We start from the raw sequence: 27,938 nt of genomic DNA, 5'->3' as shown, positions 1-27,938 counted from the left end.
GGGCCTTGGCCTGGTGCTACCCGTGTGCCCTGCCACCCACCCCCAGTTCCCCATTCACCATCGGGCGATAGGAGCCTGCCAGCCAAGGAAAGGGACCAAGAGGTGGTCAGTGAGCCTCATAGTGAGTGGTTGAGTTGTCGTTCTGGTCATTCTGCTGTTAGGGTCAATCTGCATATTACCCTTTTACTATATAGGATGAGATGTTTGTCAAATATTATTTTAAGGCTCTTAACTGATTAACAGAGTCTATTGAATATTTATTCTCCCTTGTATACATACTTGAGACAAATCAACTCTATAATAAATTGCTGATTCAAGATATTTAGAATGTTTTATTCCCGGTGAAAAATTCTCTACACTTATAAAGAAATATCATTCTCTACACCTGTAAAGAAAAGGGGAGAAAATGTATGGAGTTCCTCTGTGCTGTTCTAGTAATGGCATCAGAAAGTGTCTCCGGCTACTTCCCTTCACCCTTGGACTCCAAGATTGTTTTTTAAATGGATAGAGTGTCAGACACACAGTAGGTGCTCAATAAATACTTTATTTTAGAGGAGACAGTGATGTAGGCAGTACCTTATCTATGAAAGCCTCAATTCCTCCCTGCGTAAAACAGGGAAATGCACACAGGTCAGAATTGTTGGGATGAGAAATAAAGAATATAGTGTACACAGAGCATCCAGTCTGGTCTGGATACAGAGGACTGCGAACACAGCCCCCACACCTGAAGCACAGGAGGGCAGAGGAGTTCCTGCTACGAGAAACGTTACCCTAGTTAATATTTGTTCCCTTAATCATTTACCAATAATTTTACATTTCATAATTAATTTTCAACCCAACTTAACGTGCTACCAATGTCCCGAAACTTAGGATTAATCCTAATGTGAGCTCAGACAGGATTCTGAGGCATGTTATTAATATTTGATGTCACTTATGATGTTGAAATGTCACACACTAGTCCGCTCCTCATATATATCTACAAAAACAAACAGTAAATTCTTAAAAGTCGAATTATAAATCCTTACAATATGAAATTTCAGAAAAATTACTTACGAATAAAAAATGTTGAAACCAGTGAGATTATATGCAGCATCACTAAAAAAATGTAACAGTGCGTAGCCGGACGTTGTAACGACTTCAGGCACACTTTCATTTCCCCGAATCTCGGGGACTATCAAACCACTGTGGGAGAGGAAAATTAAACATTGTGTGTATTAGTATACATCTGACGGTCAATCACATAAAACATACTCAACAATATCTTTATCAGGATCACTCAGAATCTCCATGAGAATGGGCGAACTAGGAGAACAGAGCTCAAACGGGTCCTCAGCCCATCACCTGTACAGCAGCCAGCACGCTCACACCCACTCTGAGGCCACCACGCTCCGCTTTTCTTCTCACTGTTCGGACTGTATGCCCCATCTCTCCCTTTGTCCTGCTACCCACCCTGTCCGAATACTCTAAGAGGGTCTTTTAGTTAAGGTCATATGAAACCTCCACTTAAAGCGACCTTGGTATTCAAGTGACCGGTGGCTTTACTTTTCCCCCTGGTTAAAAATTCTGGTGAAAAGGTTGTGCAGTCATCTCCACTATCCATCTCCAGAACTTTTTCATCATCCCAAACATAAACTCTGTACTCCTTAAACAGTAACTGCCCATTTCCCCCTTACCCATAGTCTTTTTTTAATGTTACGCCTTGTGTCGTTTTTTAGATCAGCGGTCGCCAACTGGTGGTCCACAGACCACTGGTGGTCCATGAGGTCTGAAAGGTTGGCAACCACTTTTTTGATAATGATCCCTGCCTTGATTTTTCCCACTTTCTGTAATCTTCCTTACACCCCCTTCTTAAATTCAAGTGCACACAAAAAATTGACAACTATCATACTCTTAGTAGCATTTATTTCCATCTGTTGAGATGTTGCTTCCATGTGTGTCACTTAATTCAAATAAAGTTTAATAAAAATCCTAAAAAAAAAAAATTCTGGTGAAGCTAGAAGGAACACCACACACGAACTAAGGGACTGCAATGACATCCTCATTAAAGTTGTCCGCTTCCAATATACTACTCCAGGTATTTTACGTCATCTATCAGTAAGAATATATACTTTTTATATTTCTTTAAAATTTTGCATGCTCATACCAATTATATTAATACAGAACTATTGCAAATATACTGTTACTCACTCAAGGCCATATGCACACAAAAGAAAACAAATTTGTGGGGGATATACATGTGCAAAAGTAAGAAATAAAGTTAATAACTGGTACTTCTTTTTTAAGCCAATTTGTTCCTGGAGAAAATTCCAGATCTTCATTTACTTATACCACACTACTCTCTTTAAGTCTGTAGAAACATGCAATCTGAGAGAAAAGAAGCTGCTAACAACAAATTACACCACTCCAAGGAGTCAGCTCCTTTAAGTGACTTTTAAGCTAGCATTTGGTCACCACCAGGAACTGATTACCTCAAATTTGGCAGAACAAAATAAAATATTGCTGGAGGCAAAGACCAACAATAGTTAGCATAATAAATGTGAGAAGTCCCTCAGAAGGCTGATGTACTTTGATATTCAGCAGGGCTGAAAATCTGCCTATTATTTATAACCTGCTGCTGGCTGAACAGCTGAAGGAAGTCCCCCTAACCTGATAATCCTTTATTGTTTACCAAACCTTACCTTTGATATGTGTGTTTGCTTTGCTAAAGGGCATATGTATATTCTAGTAAATAAAAGCAAAGGGGATGGAAAAGTCAGCGAACCACTCCACTAGAGAGTAGGTATCCGTCTGGCTCTCCCAATGCCTTCCAAATTTATATTTCTTATATAGTCTCTTCATTTATGCCACAGCCCCGTCTCCAGATTCCTGAACCCTTGCTGCGAAAAGACTGCAGCAAATATTATAGTCAAATGATTTATTTGGCAAATGCAGTCTCAGAAGCAAACAGAGTAATCCACTCCTGATGCTTTAATAATAATTATTACATCTACTAGCTTATGTTTGAGAAGGAACAAAAAATTTTAAATGGAGACTGTCCATAGAATTCAAATGTTATAACACCAATCTTAGTTGCACATATATATTTTTCATTGTCACAGTGAGATATCAAAATGAGTACACGGCTAAAAATAACACGCCCAAGCCTTTATAATAAAAATAGTTAATCTCTCTGAAACAGATAAAAAGAACAGATTTATTTGCTTGGTTGGTTGTTTGTAAGTGTTTTAAAGGCATTAAATAAATGAGGGCTTCCACCTCTTGCATAGCACAAGCAATTTGGACCAACCAGCCCTGCCACTGACGTCAGCTAGAAAAATGACAAATTATATAAAAACAAACAAATCTGCCTGAATGCACTGGAGAACTACGAAGAGGGTGATCCCAGGCAAGGGGCCATTTCTCCTCATAGGCACTGCTGATTTCAAAGTTGGAAGTAAGGGCTGAAGAGCTAAGGAACTAGGTAAGTGATGGCGAACCTTTTGAACTGGGCGTGTCAGCATTTTGAAAAACCCTAACTTAACTCTGGTGCCGTGTCACATACAGAAATTTTTTTATATTTGCGCCATAGTAAAACAAAGACATATTTTTGATATTCATTTTATATATTTAAATGCCATTTAACAAAGAAAAATCAACCAAAAAAATGAGTTCGCGTGTCACCTCTGACACGCGTGTCATAGGTACGCCATCACTGAACTAGGTTGAGACACAGAGCTAGGAAAACAAAAAGTGGAAGCCAGGGCCCTCTCTTTGACCAGAGACCCCCAAAGAATAGAAATAAAAGTGAACCAATAAAAGACAGGGCCTCCAGGGGACCACCCTGCAGCTTGGATGTGAATCCCCTCAATACCTGAATTTGGATTCAGTTGACTGTGGATTGCTAGCATCCTCAGGCACCCTCTGTAGGACTATAGTATCTTTCAGGTCTCAAATTACTGCTACATATGATTTTACAAACATGATGCCCAGCACATCATTGTCCAGCACACAATTTAAAAAAAAGAAAACTGCCCAGCTGGCATGGCTCAGTGGTTGAGCGTTCAACTATGAACCAGTAAGTCATGGTTCAATTTCCGGTCAGGGCACATGCCCGGGTTGTGGGCTCAAGTTGTGGGGCATGCAGGTGGCAGCCAATCAATGATTGTCTCTCAACATTGATGTTTCTATCTCTCTCCCGCTCTCCCTTCCTCTCTGAAATAATAAAAACATTTTTTCAAAGACTTCAATCCAATCCATTCTCTAAAATCAAAAAAGTCTTGCCTACAAAGTCCAATGTCTTTAGTGTGATATACAAGAAAGCAATACTGCAGTGATTAAGGGATTACAAAACCTGACCTCGTATTCTGACTCCATCACTTATCCGAGAGGCAACTTTGGGTCACCCACAGAATCTCTCTATGCCTCAATCCTTCGTTTAAAATAGCAGTAACAATACCTAATATCAGGTCATTGTAAGGATTCAATGAGTTAATGTATGTGAAGCACTCTTGCACCCTGCCCGTCACATAATGAGCATTCAGTAGATATTGCTGACTACGGTGTGTGGGTAATCTGGCTCCTACCTATCCTTCACATTACCTATAATCAAGTTACTCAAAACACTTACTACTATCTATTATCCCAAACTGTAATATACTTTAGTGTCTCTATGCCTTTGTGCATGTTTTTCTCTATCAAAATGACATCCTACCTGGTCCTCATACTTTGCCTATCATTCTGCTCATGATGAAATTCACCATGAAGAATTACTTACTTCTTCTGAAATCATAGTGTGCTCTTTTCAAAATCTGATCATTACATTTAATGTGCTGTGTGCTCTATTTACATGTTGCTACCAGTGGCTAACTACTGTGTAGTGATATATCCCCCAAATCCTTGGGGTTTCCCAAGGGATAGGCGTGTCTCTGTTATTCTCCATTGGCCCTGATAGTTTGTGTTAACGAAAGCTGGCTACACCAAAAAGACCAACCAGTGAATCAAAGGGTCCAAGCTTTGAGCCACAAGAAATCAATCTGACTTCTAGAGAGAGGGCGGGAGCTTGAGATAAAGCTGGGCCTTCTGTCCAATGGTTCAATCAATCAGGCCTATATAACAAAAGCCCAATAAAAACTCTGACACCTGTAGCTGAGGTGAGCCTCCTGAATGGAGATACACGAGTGAGCTGGGAAGGTGACACATCCCGAGGACACAGATGGTTTGTTTATGATCCTCCCAGACTCTCCCTATGGTCACCTCACTTGGCTGGCTGTGATTTTTATCCTTCATGATAAAACTATAATGATATGTACAGTGCTTTCCTGAGTTCTGTGAGTCATTCCAGAGAATTACTGAACCTATAGTGGGTGGGCACTCCTAAATTTGTAGCCAGCTGATCAGAAGCATAAGTGACCTCGGGAACTCCTGAACTTGCAGCTGGTATCTGAGCTAAGGTTTATGAAGGGCTGTGCACTCAACGGATGAAGTTTAGCTTAAACCCAGGTAGTTGGTATCTAAGTCATTGCAATACTCTTTATCTTATTTCTCACACCCTCCAGGCTTATGACAGCCTCTGGAACTGAGTGGGTTATCAAATATTTGTCACATAGGAAATACTTATGCAACTGGGATAATATGGACAATTAGATTCTGAATTCTTAGCAACATACAATTTAGCTTTTAAGTCACTAAACTATCAAGTCCTAATCCTGACCCTACCATCTATTATATGTAAAACTTAATTTCTCCGAGGCTCAATTTTCTCAACTGTAAAATGGGGATAACAGTAACTCTTCCACAAAGTCCTTGTGAGGATTACATGGCATTTAATTTTTTAAACTGATTTTAGAGAGAAGAAGGGGGAGAGAAACATGGATGTGAGAGGAAACATCGATCAGTTGTCTCCCACACGTGCCCTCTCCCCACCCGGGGATGGAACCTAAACCTGGAACCTAGATATGTGCTGTGACGGGAATCAAACCAGACACCTCTTGGTATAATGGATGAAGATCCAACCCAGGCACACCAGCCAGGGTGGATTACATGACATTTAAACTGCCCCACTACAGTGCTTTTCAATAAGCAGGATATTTTCATCTCCCTCCGGACACCTAACAGGAACACTTGCTAATGAGAAGTCACTGGTTCTATCTTCAAGGTCATATACTAAATCCCATCTGCTAATTACCTTACAGAAGTTTCCTTCAGTGTCAAGAAGGGGTAGGTAAGAGTGTTAACAGACCACTGTTAATTAATGCAAAGTCATTACAACCACTGGAAAAACAAATAAAAAGGCGCACATCTAAATGACGGTCAGTCAATAGTGTCATAAAAATAGAGTCATGGCAGCAGAATGACATCTAAATTGCTAAAAAATAAATGATGAAGCCAGGACCTCATCTAATTGTCTCAATGAATTATCTTACAATGTGACTGACTGTACGGGAGGCTCTCCTCCATTTTCTATCTCCTACCCTTAGATGAAGGGCTAGTCATGGCTACTCTTTATATAATTTTCAAACATTTCAGAAATTAAGTTCTACAAGAATTTTGAGCAATAATGATATCACAGAACTGTGTCTAAGCTCCCAAGGAGTCATTATGAAACAGTCATTTGGAAACACAAGTCTTTACATGTTTGTCCAAAAAGATTTATAGTTCACATTCTGATACTAGTAAACCGAATATTGGCAACAAAAGAAAAAAGAAAATGAAAATTTTTATAGGGAATAAACCTTTATCTATGTGTAAATTTGTAACAATGACTGAACATATAAAAGATACTATGTAGCCCTAACCGGTTTGGCTCAGTGGATAGAGCGTCGGCCTGCAGACTGAGAGGTCCCAGGTTCGATTCCGATCAAGGGCATGTACCTTGGTTGCCAGCACATCCCCAGTGGAGGGTGTGCAGGAGGCAGCTGATTGATGTTTCTCTCTCATTGATGTTTCTAACTCTCTATCCCTCTCCCTTCCTCTCTGTAAAAATATCAATAAAATATATATTTTTTTAAAAAGATACTATGTAAATAACAAAAGTAAAGAATAATGAGTAATTCTGGTCAACAATCACACTCATTAACTTATACACAAAATCTACACTACATGTTCATAATTTTTCCTATACCTAATATATGTCCTATTTGCAAAACATTTTATAATTTGTACATTCAAACATAAAGATTTTAAAAATGATATTGAAAATGATGTGGTTTTAAAATTAAGCCTGACTACTACTAATAAAATATTTTGAAGCAACCAAAATTCCCAAATTTGACAACTGATGGACACAACCTTCTTTATTAAACCATTACATAAAGGATAATTTAACCTTTTTATAAAAATTGTAAATTTTATCATCTTGTGCCAAAATAAAAAGCCAACTATATATATATATATATATATGTATATATATATATATATATATATCTCCATCTATTTATTTGTCAGCTAGAACTCGTGTTAATTTATTCAAATACTTCTGAAAACATCATCATATCACTTTAAAAGAATACACGATATACAGCAAAAAACAAAGGATATTCAGAAGTCTACATTTCTGATATAAAACTCATTTATCTCTACTAGATCAATACCAACATTATTATATATACACCTAAGTTGATGGTCAATATCTCTGAAAATTTATTTTGGACTACAGATCAGTATATCTTTAAAATTAATAAATTATATGTAGTTACTTTCCTAAAGCTGTAAGTTCAATTAAACATAAGTACTCACCTAAGTACAGCTATTAAAGGTGCATATATAGAATCTCCATCATAAACATACATGTGATCCCAACTACATTCTGTAGCAAAATGATTGAATCTTAATCTTAACACTGCATTTGGACTAAAAGGAAATAAAATATTTTAAAATTAATGTATAATATGCAAAGCACAGTCCATTTACAGATAATTTTGCTATAAATTCTTAAGTCAGTGTAAAAGACTGATAAGCAGTCACATTTAAACTATAAAAAAGATATGCAACTTCAAAATCCACTACCAGGCCATGTGTGTGTATCATCATTTTCTAAAGATTCAGTCCACATGGAATGTTCAATCTCTTAAGGTGGAGGTTAAATAGACTGCATACATTATTGAAACCTATTGAACCTATACTTAATATAGGTGCATTTTATTTTATGCACACTGTTCTTGAATAAAGTTGAATTTTAAAATTCAACACTCAAGAAATAACTATTGTGATTTCTACACAAACCTTAACCAGAGGCCCTAGTAAGGTCTTCACATTTTAACTGAAAGGTCTCAATATGAAATACTATTAACAAGGAAACAAAAGGAGACCATAGGTGCACAGGGAATGAATAACTTTTAGGCTCTGAAAAACTCCTGAAGTATACCCCAAAGTGCCAGTTTCCCAAAGGCACGCTCTAAAAATCATAATATTGTTCAAACAATTCATGTCGGTTCGTTTATGATCCATTCACAAAGTTTAAATAGATAAATTCAGTCTAAAGCCCTAACTTCTAAAAAATACCTCTAAAAGGGAAGTTCACTCTTTTCTATAAAATGTTCTCTTTTTAACACCCTCACAACTAAAATGCTGATTAATATAAATCAATGGTATAATTTGGCATGGAATATTTTTACTTTCTATGGAATCTTCAAATTCTATAACAAGATGTTTAAAAGAAGCCAAAAAAATGCCTACTTGCTTTAAAATGACACACTAACAAACATCAACAATAAAATATCTGTAAAAATTAGCCTGGCCAATGTGGCTCAGCAGTTGAACATCAACCTATGAACCAAGAGATCATGGTTCGATTCCCGGCGAAGTTACATGTCCGGGTTGGGGGCTCAACTCCCAGTGGAGAATGTGCCAGAGGCAACCAATCGGTGATTCTCTTATCATTAATGTTTCCATCTCTCTCTCTCCCTCTACCTTCCTCTCTGAAATCAATAAAATATGTATTTAAAAAATAAAATACATGTAAAAATTAAACTATTATCACAAGTGATAAGTATTGTAACTTTTATTAAATGTGATATCTAAAAGTTGTAATGCCCATAAAAATATCGTGAATACTGGTACTGTTTTTCTAATAATAAGCAATTAAATAACCTCTATTATTATAAAGTTGTTATACTTTACTGCTTTAACATTGATATGACATCTTCTTTATCATTTTTGAATAAATAAGTATACCCAAATTGTATACTTACTAGCCTTCAATTAGCCATGTACATTTAGTTTTATACTTATAGTTAATTGGACCATCTGTTAAATATCCAGAAGGTTCTGTTAACCTAGAAAACAAAATCATGAAAATAATTACCTTAAAGTAACTTTAAGACATATAGTAGCACAAGAAAATTTAAAAGACATTAAGTTACAGGAATGGGATATAGCATTTTTGTCAAAAAAGAAGTTATTTACAACTTAGAAAATTTTTCAAATTGTCATATATTTCTCTAGATCTTTTTATTTTGGCTTTCTTTAAACCTTAATATATTAAGACCATTTCATTTTACATGGTGGAAAAATGTACTGCAAGACTGAACACTGTACTGATGGGTTGAATGTTGACACAGAATAGATTAAGTTTCCGCTGCACAAAAATTAGGTGGAGGCAAGAGGGAAAATCAAATACACTGAAAAATACAGGTCTTTGGAATACAGCAATAGTATATGTGCATGCTACCTTCAGAACTATACTGTTAGCTGTGTTTGTTTATCATGCACCAATATTGCTAAAGTAGCTGTCACTAGGCTTACTGATTTTGGCTACCTGTTTTTATTATCATTTTCTCTTGTCTATATGATTTTTCAGAATTTAAAAATATTTAAAATGGGATCCCAATTCTACTTCATTTTGTTCTCCTTAGCTCAGCCCAATTATTTTACCAAGACCATATCTCTCTATATATAAGCCTAATATGCTGTGTCCAACTGTTCGACCAGTCGCTATGACGTGCACTGACCACCAGCGGGCAGATGCTCTTACTGGTAGGTTAGCTTGCTGCTGGGGTCCAACTGATTGGGACTGTGCGAACAAGGCAGACACACCCTGGAGCCCTCCCGCAGCCCCTCCCCGGCACTGATTGTGCACCAGTGGGGTCCCTCAGGCTGGCCTGCACCTTCTCACAATCCGGGACCCTTCGGGGGATGTCAGAGAGCCGGTTTCGGCCCAATCCCTGCAGGCCAGGCTGAGGGACCCCACCAGTGCACAAATCCATGCACTGGGCCTCTAGTTTTAAATCAGTGGTTCCCAAACTTATTTGGCCTACCGCCTCCTTTCCAGAAAAAATATTACTCAGCGCCCCCTGGAAATTAATTTTTTTTAATTTTAATAGCAATTAAACAGAAAGACATATGTATTAATGTTTCTAACTTTTTCGTAAAATATAGTAAAGAAAGGTGTAAATTAGAAACATTGAAGTTTGAAATTATGAAACTATTGAACTCAGAATAGAAAGGTAATACAAAAAAAGTTAAAACAAATGCACCTGTGGCCATCACCGCCCCCCTGGATCGCTGCAGCGCCCACCAGGGGGCGGTAGCACCCACTTTGGGAATCACTGTTTTAAATAATTACAATAGCTTCCCATTTAGCCTTTATATATTTATATCCGATATAATAAAAGCCTAATATGCTAACTGTCCGGTCATCCAGTAGGCCATTCAACCAATCAAAGCATAATATGCTAATGATATGCTAAGGCCACTCAACTGCTTGCTATGACGTGCACTGACCACCAGGGGGCAGACGCTCTGACCGGTGGCTTAGCTTGCTGCTGTGGCCCAGCCAATCGGGACTGAGCCAGACAGGCCAGACACACCCTGGAGCCCTCCCAGGGTCCCTCCCCAGCTGGCCAACCTCCTGCATCCCTCCCTGGCCCCAATTGTGTACCGGTAGCGTCCCTTGGCCTGGCCTGCCCTGTCTTGCAATCTGGGCTGAGGGGACCCCTCCATCCCCCCCCCACCCCCCAAATGCACTAATTTCATGCACCAGGCCTCTAGTATGCATATAAACACAAAACACATACACACATCAGGGCTTATCACATATTCACATATGCATACACACGTACACATACATATATACAACACAGATATAAGGGTCATTATCTAGTTTTAGATAAAATTAAAATTTCCTTATATTATAGAGTCTTAAAAACATTAGGGGGAAAAAAATTATCTACCTAAATCGGGCTGACAGAAGGGTCAATCAATATGAATGTTATTTGTAAATCTTTCATAATCCCAGCCAGCTTACTTTGGGCAAGAAGGCGGCTAGTTCAAGCTTAGAAAAGTTTCTGAAGAGCAACAGACAAATTGCAATATTCTCAAATTAATGAAATAACAAATCGAGCATTTTCTACATGTCAGACACTACTATAAGCACATAATGTATGACCTCATTTTTAAAAACCCCCAAAGCTGCCCTAGCTGGTTTGGCTCTGTGGATAGAGTGTTGGCCTGCAGACTGAAGGGTCCTGGGTTCGATTCCAGTCAAGGGCACATGCCCAGGTTGCGGGCTCAGTCCCCAGCTGGGGGCATGCAGGAGGCAGCCGATCAATGAGTCTCTCTCATCATTGCTGTTTCTTTCTCTCCCTCTCCCATCCTCTCTGAAATCAATAAAAATATATTTAAAACTAAAATAAAAATCCCCCAAACCCTAAGAGACAGTGAGTAATTATTAATCCCATATTAATGATGAGAAAACGAAAGCACAGTTAAGTAAGAGGTTAAATAATTGGTCCTGATTTTTCACTTCCAATATCAGATGAAGTAATTCGGACAAACCCACCACTGAGGACAATTTAAAAAGCTAAGGAACAATTTTAAAATCTTAAAAGCATGCTGTAAGTAACAAAATAGTAAGATCTGCCAAGCCAAGATCAAGAAGTTGCAAATTCCAGGCATTCAAAGCGACTTTTGCTGGGGAGAAATCTGTCTTTTTAGAAGACACTGCCAAAGGCTGAGTGCTCTTGGCAGCCTCAACAAGGGAAGGGGCAGAAGTTGGAGGCAACAGCCCACAAAAGGTAGGGACTCCAACAAACAGCATGGCACTCTGAACTGGGACACAGTGAATGCTGTTGGGGTAAAGGTGTACCATAGGTAAACTAGCCCTTAGATGGCCTGCAGCCTAGCTATGAGTCATCCGGGTGACAGAAAACCCCAAGACCTACAGTTGGCTTCAGGTGGTACAGAACTGCCAGAATGCTCAGGCTCCTAATGTTTGAAATTCAGCAACAGATTTTAAGTCACAAGGACAATTAGACAATATTTTTAATTGAATACCAAAACCACAGCACATCAAAATTTATAAGATGAAGCTAAATCAGTGTTTAGAGAGAAATTTATAGTTCTAAATGTATGCATTAGAAAATTGATAATCAAGTACTACTCAAAAAAACTAGAAAAAGAATAAATTAAACAACAAGAAAATATAAGGGTATTCCCCTTATATTTTCATACCATGTCATATCGATTACTCTGTGTAGTCTTGTCTTTAGACATTACTCATTGATCCTCTGAATCACTTGCAGTTCCCCAAAGATACCATGCTATTTCCTGAACCTCCAAGTCTTTACCAATTATTTAACCTCTTACTTAACTGTGCTTTCGTTTTCTCATCATTAATATGGGATTAATAATTACTCACTATCTCTTAGGGTATGGGGGATTTTTATTTTAGTTTTAAATATATTTTTATTGATTTCAGAGAGGATGGGAGAGGGAGAGAAAGAAACAGCAATGATGAGAGAGACTCATTGATCGGCTGCCTCCTGCATGCCCCCAGCTGGGGACTGAGCCCGCAACCTGGGCATGTGCCCTTGACTGGAATCGAACCCAGGACCCTTCAGTCTGCAGGCCAACACTCTATCCACAGAGCCAAACCAGCTAGGGCAGCTTTGGGGGTTTTTAAAAATGAGGTCATACATTATGTGCTTATAGTAGTGTCTGACATGTAGAAAATGCTCGATTTGTTATTTCATTAATTTGAAATAACATATTTCAAATTAAAAGCAGAAATCTCTGAAACAGAAAACAGTCTTATAATAAAGAAAATTTATATAATTAAAAGTTGGCTTTATAAAGACTAGTAAATTAATAACCCCCTATCAAAACTACTCAAGGAAAAAATATTGATTACCATTATCAAAAAGGAAATGAGGAACATTACTACTGATGCTACAGAAAGAATAATATATTAAGAACTTCATACCAATAAATTTGACATTTTAGATGGAATGCAAAAATTATTTTTAGAGTACAACTTGACAAAACCAAAACAAGAAAAAAATAAAAAGTATAAATATCCCTCATACAAAAATCCTAAACCGAATATTATCAAATTTTATCTGGCATAGATATTAAAAATACATATAAAAAGAAGAACATATAACAGTATTCCTGGAAGATGTATGTGTGAAGACTTGGAGGTTCAGGAAATAGCATGGTATCTTTGGGGAACTGCAAGTGATTCAGAGGATCAATGAGTAATGTCTAAAGACAAGACTACACAGAGTAATCGATATGACATGGTATGAAAATCATCCTATGCCTAACACAAAAGTCCTTCAGAGCAAGAAAGCAGCTTCACAGAAGGCTCTACACAATACTGAAAGGCAAATATAACAACCCCTGCTGGCTGAGTCAAAACATTAGAGTCAATGCAAACAATAGATACACCAATAGCCTGGGGGGAAAATGTGGGGAGTGAGATTCTTTGAAGAATTGGGGTGTTCAGAAGCTACTCCGTGCATGAGCCTGGGAATTTGGGCAGACCCTGTGCTCAGAAAAGACATGAGAAGATGCCACACTTTCGCCTCTGGCTAATTTTTACACTCAGAACCAGAAGGCAGTGAGGCGAGAGCAGAGTCATAAGCAACCTGGCGAAACACGGAAGGAGTGCCACACGGAGTCAATCTACAAAGCCTGGGAGAACACCTTATTTTTTCTTGGCTCAAGCATTCAAGGAAATTTATTAAAATACCACCTGACCACAAGCTAAAGGAACAAAGACTTTAGAGACCACACACAACAAAGAATACGGTCATTATAAAACGCATTGAGAAAAGTCCCTAAACAAGTACACAATGATGACACACATAAACAATAGAAAGGAACCCTCAGGAGGGGGAAGAATCTGATTTCTAGTGTTATCATCCTATATAATAAAGAGCTAATATGCTAATTAGACAAACAGCAGAACGACCATCCGCACGAACTTCCGGACGAAGCCGGGGCTGCGAGGGGCTGCAAAGGCCGAGCCCCTTGCACGATTTCCATGCATCAGGTCTCTAGTATTATAATAATGAAATGTCCAGTCTCCAACAAAATAAAATTACAAAGCATGCAAAGAAACAAGAAAGGATGCTCCATTCAGAGAAGTTAACCGAAACTGTCCCTGAGGAAACACAGACATTGGACTTGCTAGACAGACTAATTCAACTGTTTTCAATAGGCTAAAGGAAACCAGCAAAATGATATCTCAACAAATAAAGACTATCAATAAAGATTTAGAAATGTTCTTATCACAACCTCCAAGTCAATATTACTTCCATTCTCTCAAAAAGCAAGGTAACACACAGGAGACTTGTATAAAAGTTTCCTCTGGATCTAAGCCTGAGCATAGATCCCTAAGGAGACTCCATTAGGAAACCCTTCTCGAGCCTGGCGGGCATGACTCAGTGGTTGAGCCCTGACCTAAAAACCAGGAGGAAGTCGTTTCATTCCTGGTTAGGCACATGCCCGGGTTTCATCCTCCCCAGTAGGAGGTTGTGCAGAAGGCAGCCAATTAATGATTCTCTCTCCTCACTAATATTTCTCTCTCTCCCTCTCCCTTTCTTTCTGAAATCAACAAAATACTTTTTTTTAAGAAAGAAATCCTACTCCCTAAGTTTGTAACTTACAGTGGCAACAACCTTAAAAGCAAAATAGTGCTCATTTAAATTATAAAAAGTTCTAAATTCTGGCTGAACCTAAAGATACAAATTATCAGTCATAAATTAAGACTGTGTGTAACAGAGCCTCAGGAACTTAATATTTTTTAAATGTCTAATTTGTTCCACAACCCTACACAGCTACTTCTATTTCAGCTTCTGTGATGCAAGAATATCACTATGACATATTCAAAAAGCACCTTAATACACAGTTATGAAATATATAGCTCTTTTTATCTGGAAATTTAAGTACAGGCAGCCCTGCTTTGCAAATACCACCTGTAATATAATCCATTTTCCTCGTAGGGTATACACCTCCCAAACTGTATAGGAGGAAATTGCCTCTTCTCTCTACACCCAAAGTCTCCTCTATTTCTCTACCACCGTACCTTCTCAAATGGACCCAGTCCTGTTCGATGCTTCTCAACTCTTTACTCTTAGTTTAAAACATATCTTCCCAATGTAGTACATATACAGAGGTATACAATGGAATACTACTCAGTCATAAGAAAGGATGAAATAGCACCATTTGCAACAACATGGATGGACCTTGAGAACGTTATGCTAAGTGAAATAAGTCAAATAGAAAAAGCTAAGAACTATATGATTTCACTCATATCTATAATAATAAAAGCATAATATGCAAATTGACTGAATGGCTGAACAGTAAACAACAGTATGGATGACCTTCCAGATAACCTTCTGGATGACCTTCCGGACGAAGCAGGGGCTGCAAGGGCCGAGGCAGCAGCTGGGGAGGCTGCGAGGGCTGAGGCTGCGAAGGCCTAGCCTTGCAAGAATTTTGTGCATCGGGCCTCAAGTGTGGGATAGGAAACTGAAGCTTATACACACAAACAGCAGCGGCTGCCAAAGGGAAAGCGGGGGAGGGGGTCCTAATATAAGGTGACAGGAGAAGGTTTGACTCTGAGTGGGCATATGGGCAATATATAGATCTTGTAACATAGAAACCCACACATGAAACCTATATGTTCATGTTGACCAATATGACCCCAATCAATTTAATAAATACAATTTTAAAATAAATAAACTATATCTTCCCTCCTCCAAAGAAACATATACACTAGAAGCTGCCTCTATAACTCATCTCCCTCCTATAGGAGGTGATGTGAAGAAAGTGTTATGCTTCCCCACCAAGGCTACACAACACGATGAGCATGTGAAACTACCCGCTCTGTCCCATCCTCTCCAACGTCAGGGCAACAAGTAACAGGCTCAAAAGAAAACTCTACTCACCACAGCCCCCCAATTCCTTCTCAACCTTCATCCCCCATCCCTAACCTAAAGAGCCTACCTTTGCCTCCACTTACTACAAAGAGGTTTCCCCTTGGCCTTTCCCTCTCCCCTCTCCTGGAAACATGGGGGGAGGGGGGGGTCTGATACAAACCAAGAATGAAAAGAATGGAGAATTCTTTCTCACTGCCGGGAGACAGGAGTAAGAGGGGAAAGCGCCTGCCACTTCCACAATCAGAACAATTCTCCCTCCGTGGCGTCCTGATCTCTTCTTCAACATCAGCATCCTTCACCTCCATGCCACCTGCACCCAGCACGCCCACGGTGGGCACCCTTTGGGCATCTTCGCAATCGGGAACCGCTCCTCTTCTCAAATCCAGAAGTCTTACCCTCCAACACGACAACACCTGGCTTTCAGCCTTTCCTTCCCTTCTCACTCCGAATGCCCTCACATTCCAGCAGCGTAGAGTCTCCAGAAATGAGGCAGCACAGAGCTCAGCTGGCTGAAATGTGAAATGGGCCTCCTACACAGCAACTATTTCTAATGCTGCTTCACCAATGCAGTGTAAGTTTCAAACCACTAACTTATTCTTTTTTTAATCTTACAGCACTCCGGTCCTCAAACTGAGAGCCACACTGGCATGTGATTCTCGATCAGGACTGCAGAAACGACTGGCCTGCTGCCTCCGTGTGTAAGTGAAGATGTACTGGAACACCCATTTGTTTACATGTGGCTTAGATTGCTAACATGCTATAAGAACACAGCTGAGTAGTAGCAACAGAGACCATCTGGCCTGCAAAGCCTAAAATATCTACTATCTGGCCCTTCACAGGAAAAGTTTGCCAGTCCCTGTCTAGATGCCTGCCACATGCCCATACGCCTTGCCAATGTCTCATCTAGCTGTAACTGCCCAGTCTAGAATCCCTGCTCAAACAAGCAGGCTGGGCTCTTTGTATCATAGGAGTGGCCGCTGCTATATACAGGAAAACCAGCACAAACATTAAGCAGAACTAAATTAGATCAATGGAAGTGCTGTTCTCTATCCTGACTATGAATACAGAATTTGATTAAGACATTATAAAAAATAAGAAAACTCAATAGTTTGATTATTACAAAGTCTCTGAAACAGTAAATCCTGTTTATCAGTGACTATGGTTTTCGTGCTGGCGTAACCACTCAACAGGGAATAGTCAGGTCCACTCAGGGTTGCCATTGTACGCCAGCCTCACATGGAGGTCTGTTTAAAAAGTGTTCTTTTTAAAAAATATATATTTTATTGATTTCAGAGAAGAAGGGAGAGGGAGAGAGAGATAGAAACATCAATGATGAGGGAGAATCATTGATTGGCTGCCTCCTGCACACCCCACACTGGGGATCCAGCCCACCACCCGGGCATGTGCCCTGATAGGGAACTGAACCGTGACTTCTTGGTCCATAAGTCAATGCTCAACCACTGAGCCACTCTGGTCAGACTAAAACCATGCTCTTAATTAAAATATTATTTAATAGTTTATTGATTTCTCTTTAAACAAAATGGATAAAGAGGATCTCTGGATTATATCATTGGTATTAACTTCTCCCTGTCTGCACACTGAGCTGGCATTTGTTCATTTCCTTCACAGTATATTCTGCATCCCCTCTCCCAATTCTGCACTCTCTGTCAGAATTCTCCCTCATCATTGATATTTCTATCTCTCTCTCCCTCTCCCTGGTCACATTTTTTTCATTGTACATACACCGTGACCATTATTTAGTTTGCATTCCTATAATACAGTGATTCTTACCATGTTGGGATATGAGATCACTTCTGAGAATCTCTTAAAAGCTATACCCTCCTGCCTACAAAAATTCACATAAATAATAATTCATATACAAATCTGAGGATTCACCAACTACTCACAGCCCATCCAGGAACCTGACAGTGGGTGAGTGTCGACCTGTGAACTAGGAGGTCACAGTTCAATTCCCGTTCAAAGCACACACCTGGGTTGCAAGCTTGATCCCCAGTAGGGGGCATGCAGGAGGCAGACGATCAATGATTCCCTCATCACTGATGTTTCTCTCTCTCCCTCTCCCTCTCCCTTCCTCACTCTCTAAAAGAAAAAATAATAATAATTTTGTTTTAGCCCTAGCCAGTTTGGCCCAGTGGATAGAGCTTCAGCCTGCAGACTGCAGGGTCCTGGCTTCAATTCCAGTCAAGGGCACGTGCCAGGTTGCGGGATGATTCTCTCTCTCATCACTGATATTTCTATCTCTCTATCCCTCTCCCTTCCTCTCTGAAATCAATAAAAATATATTTTAAAATATATATATATATTTAAATACAAATGAAGCTTGGGATTAAACTTAATACACCAAAACATGGGCAATGCTCTTAAATTTTCTATTTTTATGAGACAGAGGGAATCTATTTGAAATTTTCTAATTTACACAGGGCTTTTATTTCCTAAATGCTTATGTTTTACCTAAAAAATGATAGGTACCTCCCTTCCCTGCTGTAGAAGAAGGTGAAGTCCCTTCAACCACTCCTGCTTGCACTAAGGGAATGTCAGCACAGAGGAAGCAGCCCTGACCCTCATCACTGGGGTGCAGCAGCTGCAGACTGTGGGGTGGGCCGTTCATGCCCTGCACTAAGCCAATGACAGCATAGTCAGCTCCCTTTTTCCTCCTAACTAGAGAATGGAGGAAACATCTCAGATTAATTACCTCAGCTTTTCAACTTTAGAAACTAGATTAAGAAAAGCACATCAAAACCAAAGGAAGCAGCAATCAATGAAACTGAAAACTTCAACAACAAAAAATAGCAGGAATCAATGAAACCAAACACATAGTCTTTGAAAAAAATCAATAACATTAATAAATGTCCCGCCAGACTAAGCAAGAAAGAAGAAAACACAAACTATCAATATCAGAAATGGAAGAAGAAGTATCACTAAAGACCCCACAGACTTTGTAAGAATAATAAGGAAATATTATGGGAAATCTTATGCCCATAAGTTTGAAAACTTAGATGAAAAGAAATTCTCTGTAAGACACAATCTCCCAAAACTCACTCAAAGAAAAATAGATAAAATGAATATCCATACACCTATTACATAGTTGCAATCCTTCCCACAAAGAAAATGCCATGCTATAAATATTAAATAAACTGAACTTGTAATTATATATATTTTAAAAATTGAATTTATATTAAGTAAATTGAATTTAAAGTTAAAGAAAATTCTAGGCTTTGAGGGCTTCACTAGTGAATTTTACCAAACACGTAATGAAGAGATAATGCCAATTCTATATAAACTCTTCCAGAAAACTGAACAGGAAGGGACCAGCTCATTCTACGAGGCCAGCATTACCCTGACTCTAAAACTGGACAAAGATATTTCCTTCATGAACATATATTTCTAATATCTGGGATTCATCTCAGGAATTAAGGTTGGTATAACATTCAAAAATTAAGTAATAACATGCTTAAAAAAGAAAAAAGGTATAATATTAACAGATGCAAAAAGTTTAACAAATTCAATATCCATCCTATATAATAAAAGGCTAACATGCAAACAACCTACGGCAGAACGACTGGTCACTATGACATGCACTGACCACCAAGGGGCAGATGCTCAACACAGGAGCTGCCCCCTGATGGTCAGTGCACTCCCACAGGGGGAGCACCTCTCAGATAGAAGCCCTAAGTCAAGCTCACAGCTGGCGAGTGCAGCGGCGGTAGCAGGAGCCTCTCCCACCTCCCACCTCCTCGTCAGCGCTAAGGATCCATCGGGGGATGTCCGACTGACAGCAAAGGCCCAATCCCACAGGGAGACTGCGAGAGGGCACAGGCCGGGCTGAGGGCGCAGGCCAGGCTGAGGGACACCCCCCCCCCAAGTGCAGGAATGTAGTGCACCGGGCCTCTAGTCTCTAATAAAACTCCCAGCAAATTAGGAAGAGAAGGGAACTTCCTCAATGTGGCAAAAGGATTTATAAAAAACTTACAGATGACTGACTTTTTATGGTTAGAGATTAAATTTTCCCCTTATATCAGAAATAAGACACAGTTGACCACTCTCACCAGCTGTATACATCATTGTGATGACACAGTTGACCACTCTCACCAGCTGTATACATCATTGTAATGGAGGTTCCAGACAGTGAAATAAAGCAAGAAAAATGAAAGGCACCCAGATTACAAAGAAAGGCTTAAGGGCTCTTAATTTGCGGAAACATAAATATCTATCTCAAAATCATAAGGTACCTACAAAAATCTACAATGAGTTCAACAAGATTGAAGGATGCAATATTAATATACAAAAATCAGTTGTATTTCCATATAACAGCAACAAACATTGAAACTAAAAAAAAAAAAAAATGTATATCATTTACAACAGCATCAAAAAAAATGAAATACTTAGGGGAAAATCTGACAAAAAAGTTGTAAGACCTGTTCACTGAACATTTTAAAATACTGCTGAAATTAAAGAAGACCTAAAACTTGGATATACCATGTTCATGTGCCAGAAAACTCAATATTGATAAGGTGTCAACCATCCCTCAAACTGATCCATGGACTCAACACAATCCCAAATGAAATCCCAGCAATGTTTTTCTAGAAATTAACAAGCTGATTTTGAAATTCATATGAGAATACAAAGGAATTAAGTAGCCAAAATAACTGAAAAAGAATTCAAGACTTATAAAGCTATAATAACCACCAAGATATTATTGTCTTTCTTTTTTAATCCTCATCCGAGGATATTTTTCCATTGATTTTTAGAGAAAGTGGAAGAGAGAGGGAAAGACAGAGAGAAATATCAATGTGAGAGAAACACATCGATTGATTGCCTCCTGCATGTACCCCGACCAGGACACAGTCTGGGGGAAGCCTGCATCTGAGGTACGTGCCCTTGACTAGAATCAAATCCAGGACCCTCTTGCACAGTCCAACGCTCTCTCCACTGAGCCAAACCAACTAGGGCAAGATTTTACTGTCCTGACATACAAATAGACAAAGAGATAAATGGAAAGAGGAGTCCAGAAATAGACACACAAATATACTAGTATGAAGAACTGATTTCAACAAAGATACAAAGCCACTTTAGCAAAGAAAGAATTGTCTTTTCAACAAACGGTCCTGAAACAATTTAATATCTATTTGCAGAAACAATGAATTGAGATCCATACCTCTCACCATTTGCAGAAATTGACTCAAAATGGACTATAAATCTAAATGTAAAATCTAAAACTACAAAAGTTCTATAGAAAGAAAATATTTGCTTCAGGCAAAGTTTTCTTAGCTCTAACACCAAAAGCACAATCCATAAAAAATGATAAGCTGGAATTCGACAAATTCAAAACTTCTTTTCTTTGAAAACACTGTTAGAAGAATGAAAAGACAAGCCCCAGACTAGGAAAAAATATTTTCCAACAACATATCTGATAAGAAAGTATCCAGAATAGATAAAGAACTCGTAAAAGGAAAAAATGCAAAAAATGTGCAAAAGATTTAAACAGATACCTCAGCAAAGATCTACAGGTGGCAGGTAAGCACATGACAAGATGCTCAACATAGTCACTAGGGAAGTGAAATTAAAACCACAATGCAATACCATGACATACTTACTGGAACCACAGAAATTTAAAAGACTGACCATACCTAGTGCTGGTGAGGATGTGAATTAACCAGAACATTCATACATTGCTGGTGGAAATGTAAATGAGACAATTACCTTTGAAAATAGATTGTCAGTTTGTTAAGAAGTTAAACAGGTATCCACCATATGATCCAGCCATTCCACTCAGGTATTTATCCAAGAGAAATGAAAGCATATGTTCATACAAAGACTTCTACTAAGAGCAGCTTTCTACAGAATAGCCCAAAACTGGAAAGATCCATCACCGGGTGAATAATAAACAAATTGTGGTGTATCCATACATTGGAATACTACTCAAGAATTAAAAGGAATACACTGATGATACACCTTTAATGAGTCTCAAAATAAATACGCTGTGTGAAAGAAGCCAGACAAAAGGGAATACATAATGCATGATTCCACTTGTATAAAATTCTAGAAAATGCCAACAAATCTAGTATAGTGACAGAAAGCGGCTTAGTAGTTGCCTGGGGATGGTGAGAAACAGCAGGAAAGAAAGGATTTTGGGTGTAATGGGCATTTTTATAATCTTGATAGTGGTGACAGTTTCAGAGGCACATGTCAAAACTTTTTAAATTATACAGTTTATTGCATGTCAATTATACCTCAAATAGCTCTTATAAATAATTTAAAGGAAAAAATTACAATTGCAATTAAATAATTCATTTGAACGTACTAAAGAGGAAAAACAGTGCTATAAAGGTACATAACACGGGGTAACAGAGCTTGAGGAGTCAGAAAAGCCTCCTATAGATACTAGTATAAGCTAAAATTACAGGATGTTTAGTAATCAGCCACAAAAAAAGACCAGATAGGAAAGGAGGTTCAGAAAGAAGTAACAGCATGTTTCTCTGAGGCCAAAAGGTATGGGCCCCTTACAAGGACCTTAAAAGACCACTGCAGAAAAAAAGGAAGGCTGAGTCTAATCTGCTACAGCAGCCAAACCAAGCTACAACTTACTTACTTTATCAATTTAGGATCACAATTTAAATTATTTTAAAATTTCTACGAGGTGGCCCAGGCTGGTGTGGCTCACTTGGTTGGGCACCATCCCATGCACAGTAAGGCTGCTGGTTCAATTCCTTGATCAGGGCACATGCCCAGGTTTCAAGCTGTTTTGCTCTCACATCAGTTTCTCTCTCTCTCACTCTCCATTGCTCTCTCTCTAAAACTCATTTTTAAAAATTCTACTATATGCTTTTTAATAATAAAAAAAATGAATATAAATTACGTATTATAATTTAGAAATAAAGGAGACCTAGGAACAGGAAATATTCTATTTAATTTTATAGTTACGGATAGTTTCCATACCATTAATAAAAAGGATTCCAAGGTACATGTCTGTATATAAGTAGCTTAAGAAAAACATTTATACTTTTAACCCTACTTCTTTTTGCTTATAACAGCAACCTCATTCCTAATATTAAATCTTTGTTTTGTTGTCTCTAGAAATAAATACTTTCATTATAAATGTGTGAAAATCAGTATCCATATTTGACTAACCTATGAGATTAAAAAAGTATCTATATACATTGAACATGCAATAAGATTTATTAGATAAGTTTAAGAAAATGTTCACTACATGTTTTAATTAAGTTACACTTGCAAATTATTCTCAATATAATGAGATATTTTCCAATCTCAGAGCATTAATTTAGGTTATTTTGTTTGCCTAAGAGAAATCAGAAGTCATAGGTTCCTAAGTCACATTAGCAAAAAAATGTATAAGTTGGAACACAGAATATAAATTTATATAAATATAAACCTCAACTACTCTACAAAAATAATTCTAAACAACCAGCTTCTAAAAGAGAATGCTGTTTATTCCAATGGATTTTATAGCAAAGTCTTTTCTAGCCTAATATACTAAGCTACTCAAGTAAATACAATGTGAATTGGCATATATCATATCCTTGATTATTGTATTTCAAATCGACACCATCCTTTCTGATTCTCAGTCCTAAATCTTCCAGGTTTGCTGAAGCTGCAGATCAATGTTCATTTTGTTTTACCTATGTGAGGAATGGCTTATAATTCTGAGTGTTTTATTCTTTTCAAGTGGAAACAGACAGAAGACTGGAATCAATGCTAAGGGAACTGAAGTACCACTTTTGATATCACATTTGCTTCTGCATTTCTCCCCCAACCATCAATCTTCCATTCTAAAGAAGCATTGAAGAACACTTTATTCCTTCGTCAAATCCCTACAGTAGGGGGGGAAAGCTTAAGTTACCATGGAACCAGCCAATTAATTTTGACACCTGCTTACCAAGATTGATCATTTCTGATGTCTGTTTGTTTGGGTTGCTATCCTCCAGTTTAGTCAAAGATTTTCAAGATAATTAATGAAGTGAGAATTTCCAGTTAAAGTCTTTCCCACTGTGTTATTACTTCAAGCCACCATCCTCAAATAAACCTTTCTTAGCTTCACATGTACTTTACCAGGAAGAATTCTTTTCTTCTAACTTGAGTCTTCCCTTCAATATTAAATACCACATTTTCTCTACCCCTAACAGTACACACAGCCAAACACAGAGTTTATACGAGTTAGCGTTACTCTAATTAATAGCTTGTATTCCACAGAGAAATGAAATGTATTCTACTTATCGACAGAATACAGTTTCCAAGGAAATGAAGAACATTCAATGATTCGTTCAGGGTTTATGGTTGACTGTATCTGTATTGAAAAAGCTATTCCTCTTTTACTCACTAATGGGTTGTGCTTATGGACACCATCTCTCTGTTATTTAAGCTAGCTTTAACTTCATCTGTGATCTTTCCTACTGTGACAGCATCTGCTCATGGGACAACATCTGCTGGTGAGGCTACAGGCTGCTGATCTAGCTGATTCATGAGTCCAATACTATGAATTGTAGACAGGAGCTTCCCAGGACAGTAGCAATTTTATCTTAGACAGATGGAGCGAATCCGCCCACACAAAGGCCAATATATCCCTGAATTACACAGGAATCAAGCAATCTTCCTATTTATGTACGAAAAGATGTAAAAAAAAAATGGATATGTCTGTTTTCATTGTTGGCTCCCAGTTCGTATGTTCAAAATCTCTCCTTTAGGTAAAGAGACTGGCTACTACAGTCAGAGCAAAAGTTTAACGACACTTAAGTAAAAAAGGCTAACTAACCAGCACACTTCAATATGATACCTTTCCTCATCTTGAAACTCTTTTTTAAACTTTATATTATCATCTCTCCCAAGTTTAAAAAAAAGTGTATTTTTTTATTTTATTGGATTTTTATTGATTTCAGAGAGGAAGGAAGAAGGAGAGGGAGATAGAAACATCAGTGATGAAAGAGAATCACTGATAGGATGCCTCCTGCAAGCCCCACACTGGGGATCAAGCCCGAAACCTGAACATGTGCCCTGACCGGTAATCGAACACTCAACCACTGAGCCACACTGGTCAGACAAAGAAGTGTATTTTTTTAAAGTATCTATAATAATAAAAGTGTAATATGCAAATCGACAGAACGGCCAAACAGCAAAATGACAGCCCGGGCAACCATGCTATGACGTGTCAGGCCAGCCGCAATGCGATTGGGGGGGGGGGCTACATGATTGCCCCAAAGAGGACAGGCTGTGGTGGGTGAGCAGGGTCTCCCTCTGTGGGGCTATCCATCGAGGGGCTCCCAGATTACGAGAGGGTGCTGGGCTGAGGGACCTCCTCCCCCTCCTTCCCCACCCCCAGAGTGCACAAATTTCATACACCAGGCCTCTAGTAGTACTAATTTGTGAAAGTGTGAAACTGGGAAACATTTCAACCTATTGCTACACATGAATTTCATAAAATTTCATTTTGAGATTTTACTTCCAAAAGCCTGTCATAAATTAAATAGTAGGATCTACCTAAAATTAAAAAGCACTACTTTTTAAAAAAAAAATTCATTTTTACACTGAGTTTTAGGGGCATTGTTTTAATTTGCAAGTGAAAAAAAAATAAGAAAAATATACTGGGTTTAGAACTCCCAGGAAATTTTCCTATAATACATTAACAAGCTGAACCATATTCTTACCTTTGTCTTAGAGCCTAAGAGACATTTCACTTAGATTTTGCTATCATCCTATTAGTATTCTACATAATGTAATTTCAGAGCCACAAACCAGGCAGAAAACTTCATGTAAAATATCTAGAAGGCTAAGAAGATGACTTAATGTCTTAACTGCAATGACTTAACAACTACCCTAATGGCCTCAACTATCTTATTTTCTGCTCCCCCACATTCACCCATTTCTTTTCTTATCAGGCAGGAATGCAGTAAATATCATCCGATAGGGAGAAAGCATCTGTATTGTTTTAATGCAAATTCCTAGGGCCTTGAGTTTCAGAAAAACCAAAGCTGCCTGACCAGTGTGGCTCAGTGGTTGAGCATGAACTATGAACCAGGAGGTCACAGTTCGATTCCCGTCAGGGCATACGCCCAAATGTGGGCTCCATCCCAATAAGGGGGCGTGCAGGAGGCAGCCAATCAATGATTCTCTCTCATCACTGATGTTTCTCTCTCTCTCTCTCTCTCTCTCTCTCTCTCTCCCAGGGATCCCTCCCTCTCCATCCATTCCTTTCTGAAATCAATAAATATATTGGGGGGGGGGGGGGGACAAACCAAATGCTCCCATACAACAGCTGGCAGTGAAATAACCAGTTAGGAAACCCCACTTTCACCACCACATTAACAAGTCCGGGTATGTCATTCTTCTATCTAACCAAAAATCACTCATTTCTCAATGTAAGACTGTCCTAGCAAATTCAACATAGTGTATTGGCTAACAGTAAACATTCTAGAGTCAAGCTGGCTGATTTGCAATCACGAAGCGGCCCTTCTCCCGCGTCATCCGGGGCAAATTAATTACACTCATTGCCTTGGTCTCTCTCTGTAAGTCCATTACATTTCTAGTAACTCGCTGAGTTGCTGGTGAGGAACAAATGAGATCATCCACGCTGGGCGCTGAGAACGGTGTTTGGCATCTAGCGAGCCCATCATCAACTCGACTTAAGAGTCATTATTATTACTCAATAAAACATCCGCAGCCGTTACCTCCAGAGAGAGCAATACCGTGGGAGGGAGGGGCCGGCCCTGGGAGACCATAACTTTTAACCTTTACGCTTCTGCATCGCTGGAATGGGCCACGAGGCTCAAGTCCTTCATGAGCTACTTGCATAATTTTTGATTTTAAAAAAAAAAATGTGTGTCCTAACAAAATGGTGTTTGGCACTGTCACTGAGCGTGGAAATCTTGGTAAGCAGGGGACCAGAAGTCGCCGCGGACACCTGGCCCATCGGGAAAGCTCCGCGTCCAGAGCGGTCAGTGCTCCGCGCGGGGCCTGGATGGGGGGGAGGGGGGGCGGGTGCGCTCCCGGCCCGGGGGACCCCCAGGCCGCAGGGGAGGGGCGGGGGGAGGCCGCGCCGGGCGAGGGGCAGGGCCGAGGTGCGGGGTCCCGCGAGGCACTTACTTGAACCTGCCCTGGCAGTGCTGGCACTGGTCGCCCACCCAGCCGGGGTCGCAGAGGCAGGTGGAGTTGACACAGCGGCCGGAGAAGCAGGAGCCCGTCCGGTCGCACGGCTTGGACTGGGACACCTGCGCGTAGAGCGCCAGGTAGAGGAAGCCATAGCACAGCAGCCAGCGGCTCCCGGCCGGCAGCCAGGAGGAGGCGCCCCCGCCGCCGCCCGCCGGCCGAGCCCTCCAGGGCCCCGGGGCCGCCGGCGGCGGGGGGCCCGCGCGGGCCGGGGGTCCGGGCTCCATGGTCCTCGGCGCCCCTGCCCAGCGGGGCTGCTGCGCTCGCGGCCGCGGACAGGGATGCTCCGGAGGCGAATCCGCCCGGAGGAAGCCGTGCCCCTCCCGGTGGCTCTTCACCGGCGCCGGCCCCCGTCCCGCTCCCCCGGCTGGAGGGACAGATCCCCGCCGCGGTCGCCTCCGCTCGGCGCCTTCCAGTCGCGCTCGGGCATCGCCTCTCCGTCTCCTGACCTTGTCCTCAGCGGGCCGAGCCCTCCGCCGCGGCGCCCCGAACCGGGCCGGGGGCGGGGAGCGGGCGGTGCCGGCTGCGCGGGGCGCTCCGGAGGGGACCGACGGGAGGGGACCGAAGGGGGAGGGGACCCCGCGCGCGGCCCCGCCTCGCCCGTGGCTCGCGCCAACTGCC

The 27,938-nt window shown here is 40.0% G+C and overlaps 1 protein-coding gene across 2 annotated transcripts in view; it reads right to left on the bottom strand.

The window, feature by feature from the left end:
• The window catches only part of ATRNL1 (attractin like 1), a gene marked incomplete at both ends in the record, with an annotated part of 457,232 nt that extends 429,688 nt beyond the window's left edge, over positions 1 to 27,544 (bottom strand). The window contains 4 exons of one of the 2 annotated variants that reach the window (XM_081105368.1): positions 1,054 to 1,182; positions 7,714 to 7,827; positions 9,168 to 9,251; positions 27,255 to 27,544. In XM_081105368.1, coding sequence (XP_080961494.1) covers positions 1,054 to 1,182; positions 7,714 to 7,827; positions 9,168 to 9,251; positions 27,255 to 27,544 — 617 coding nt within the window. Of the gene's footprint in view, positions 1 to 1,053; positions 1,183 to 7,713; positions 7,903 to 9,167; positions 9,252 to 27,254 lie in introns of those variants that run through there. The other variant, XM_081105367.1, reaches the window with a different exon arrangement.
• Positions 27,545 to 27,938: the final 394 nt, after the last annotated feature.

The sequence above is a fragment of the Myotis nattereri genome (genome assembly GCF_964212035.1).
Source record: "Myotis nattereri genome assembly, chromosome: 13".
NCBI classification, from domain to species: Eukaryota; Metazoa; Chordata; class Mammalia; order Chiroptera; family Vespertilionidae; genus Myotis; species Myotis nattereri.
Note: the sequence above shows the minus strand (reverse complement) of the source record. Positions and strands in the feature narration are given on the sequence as shown.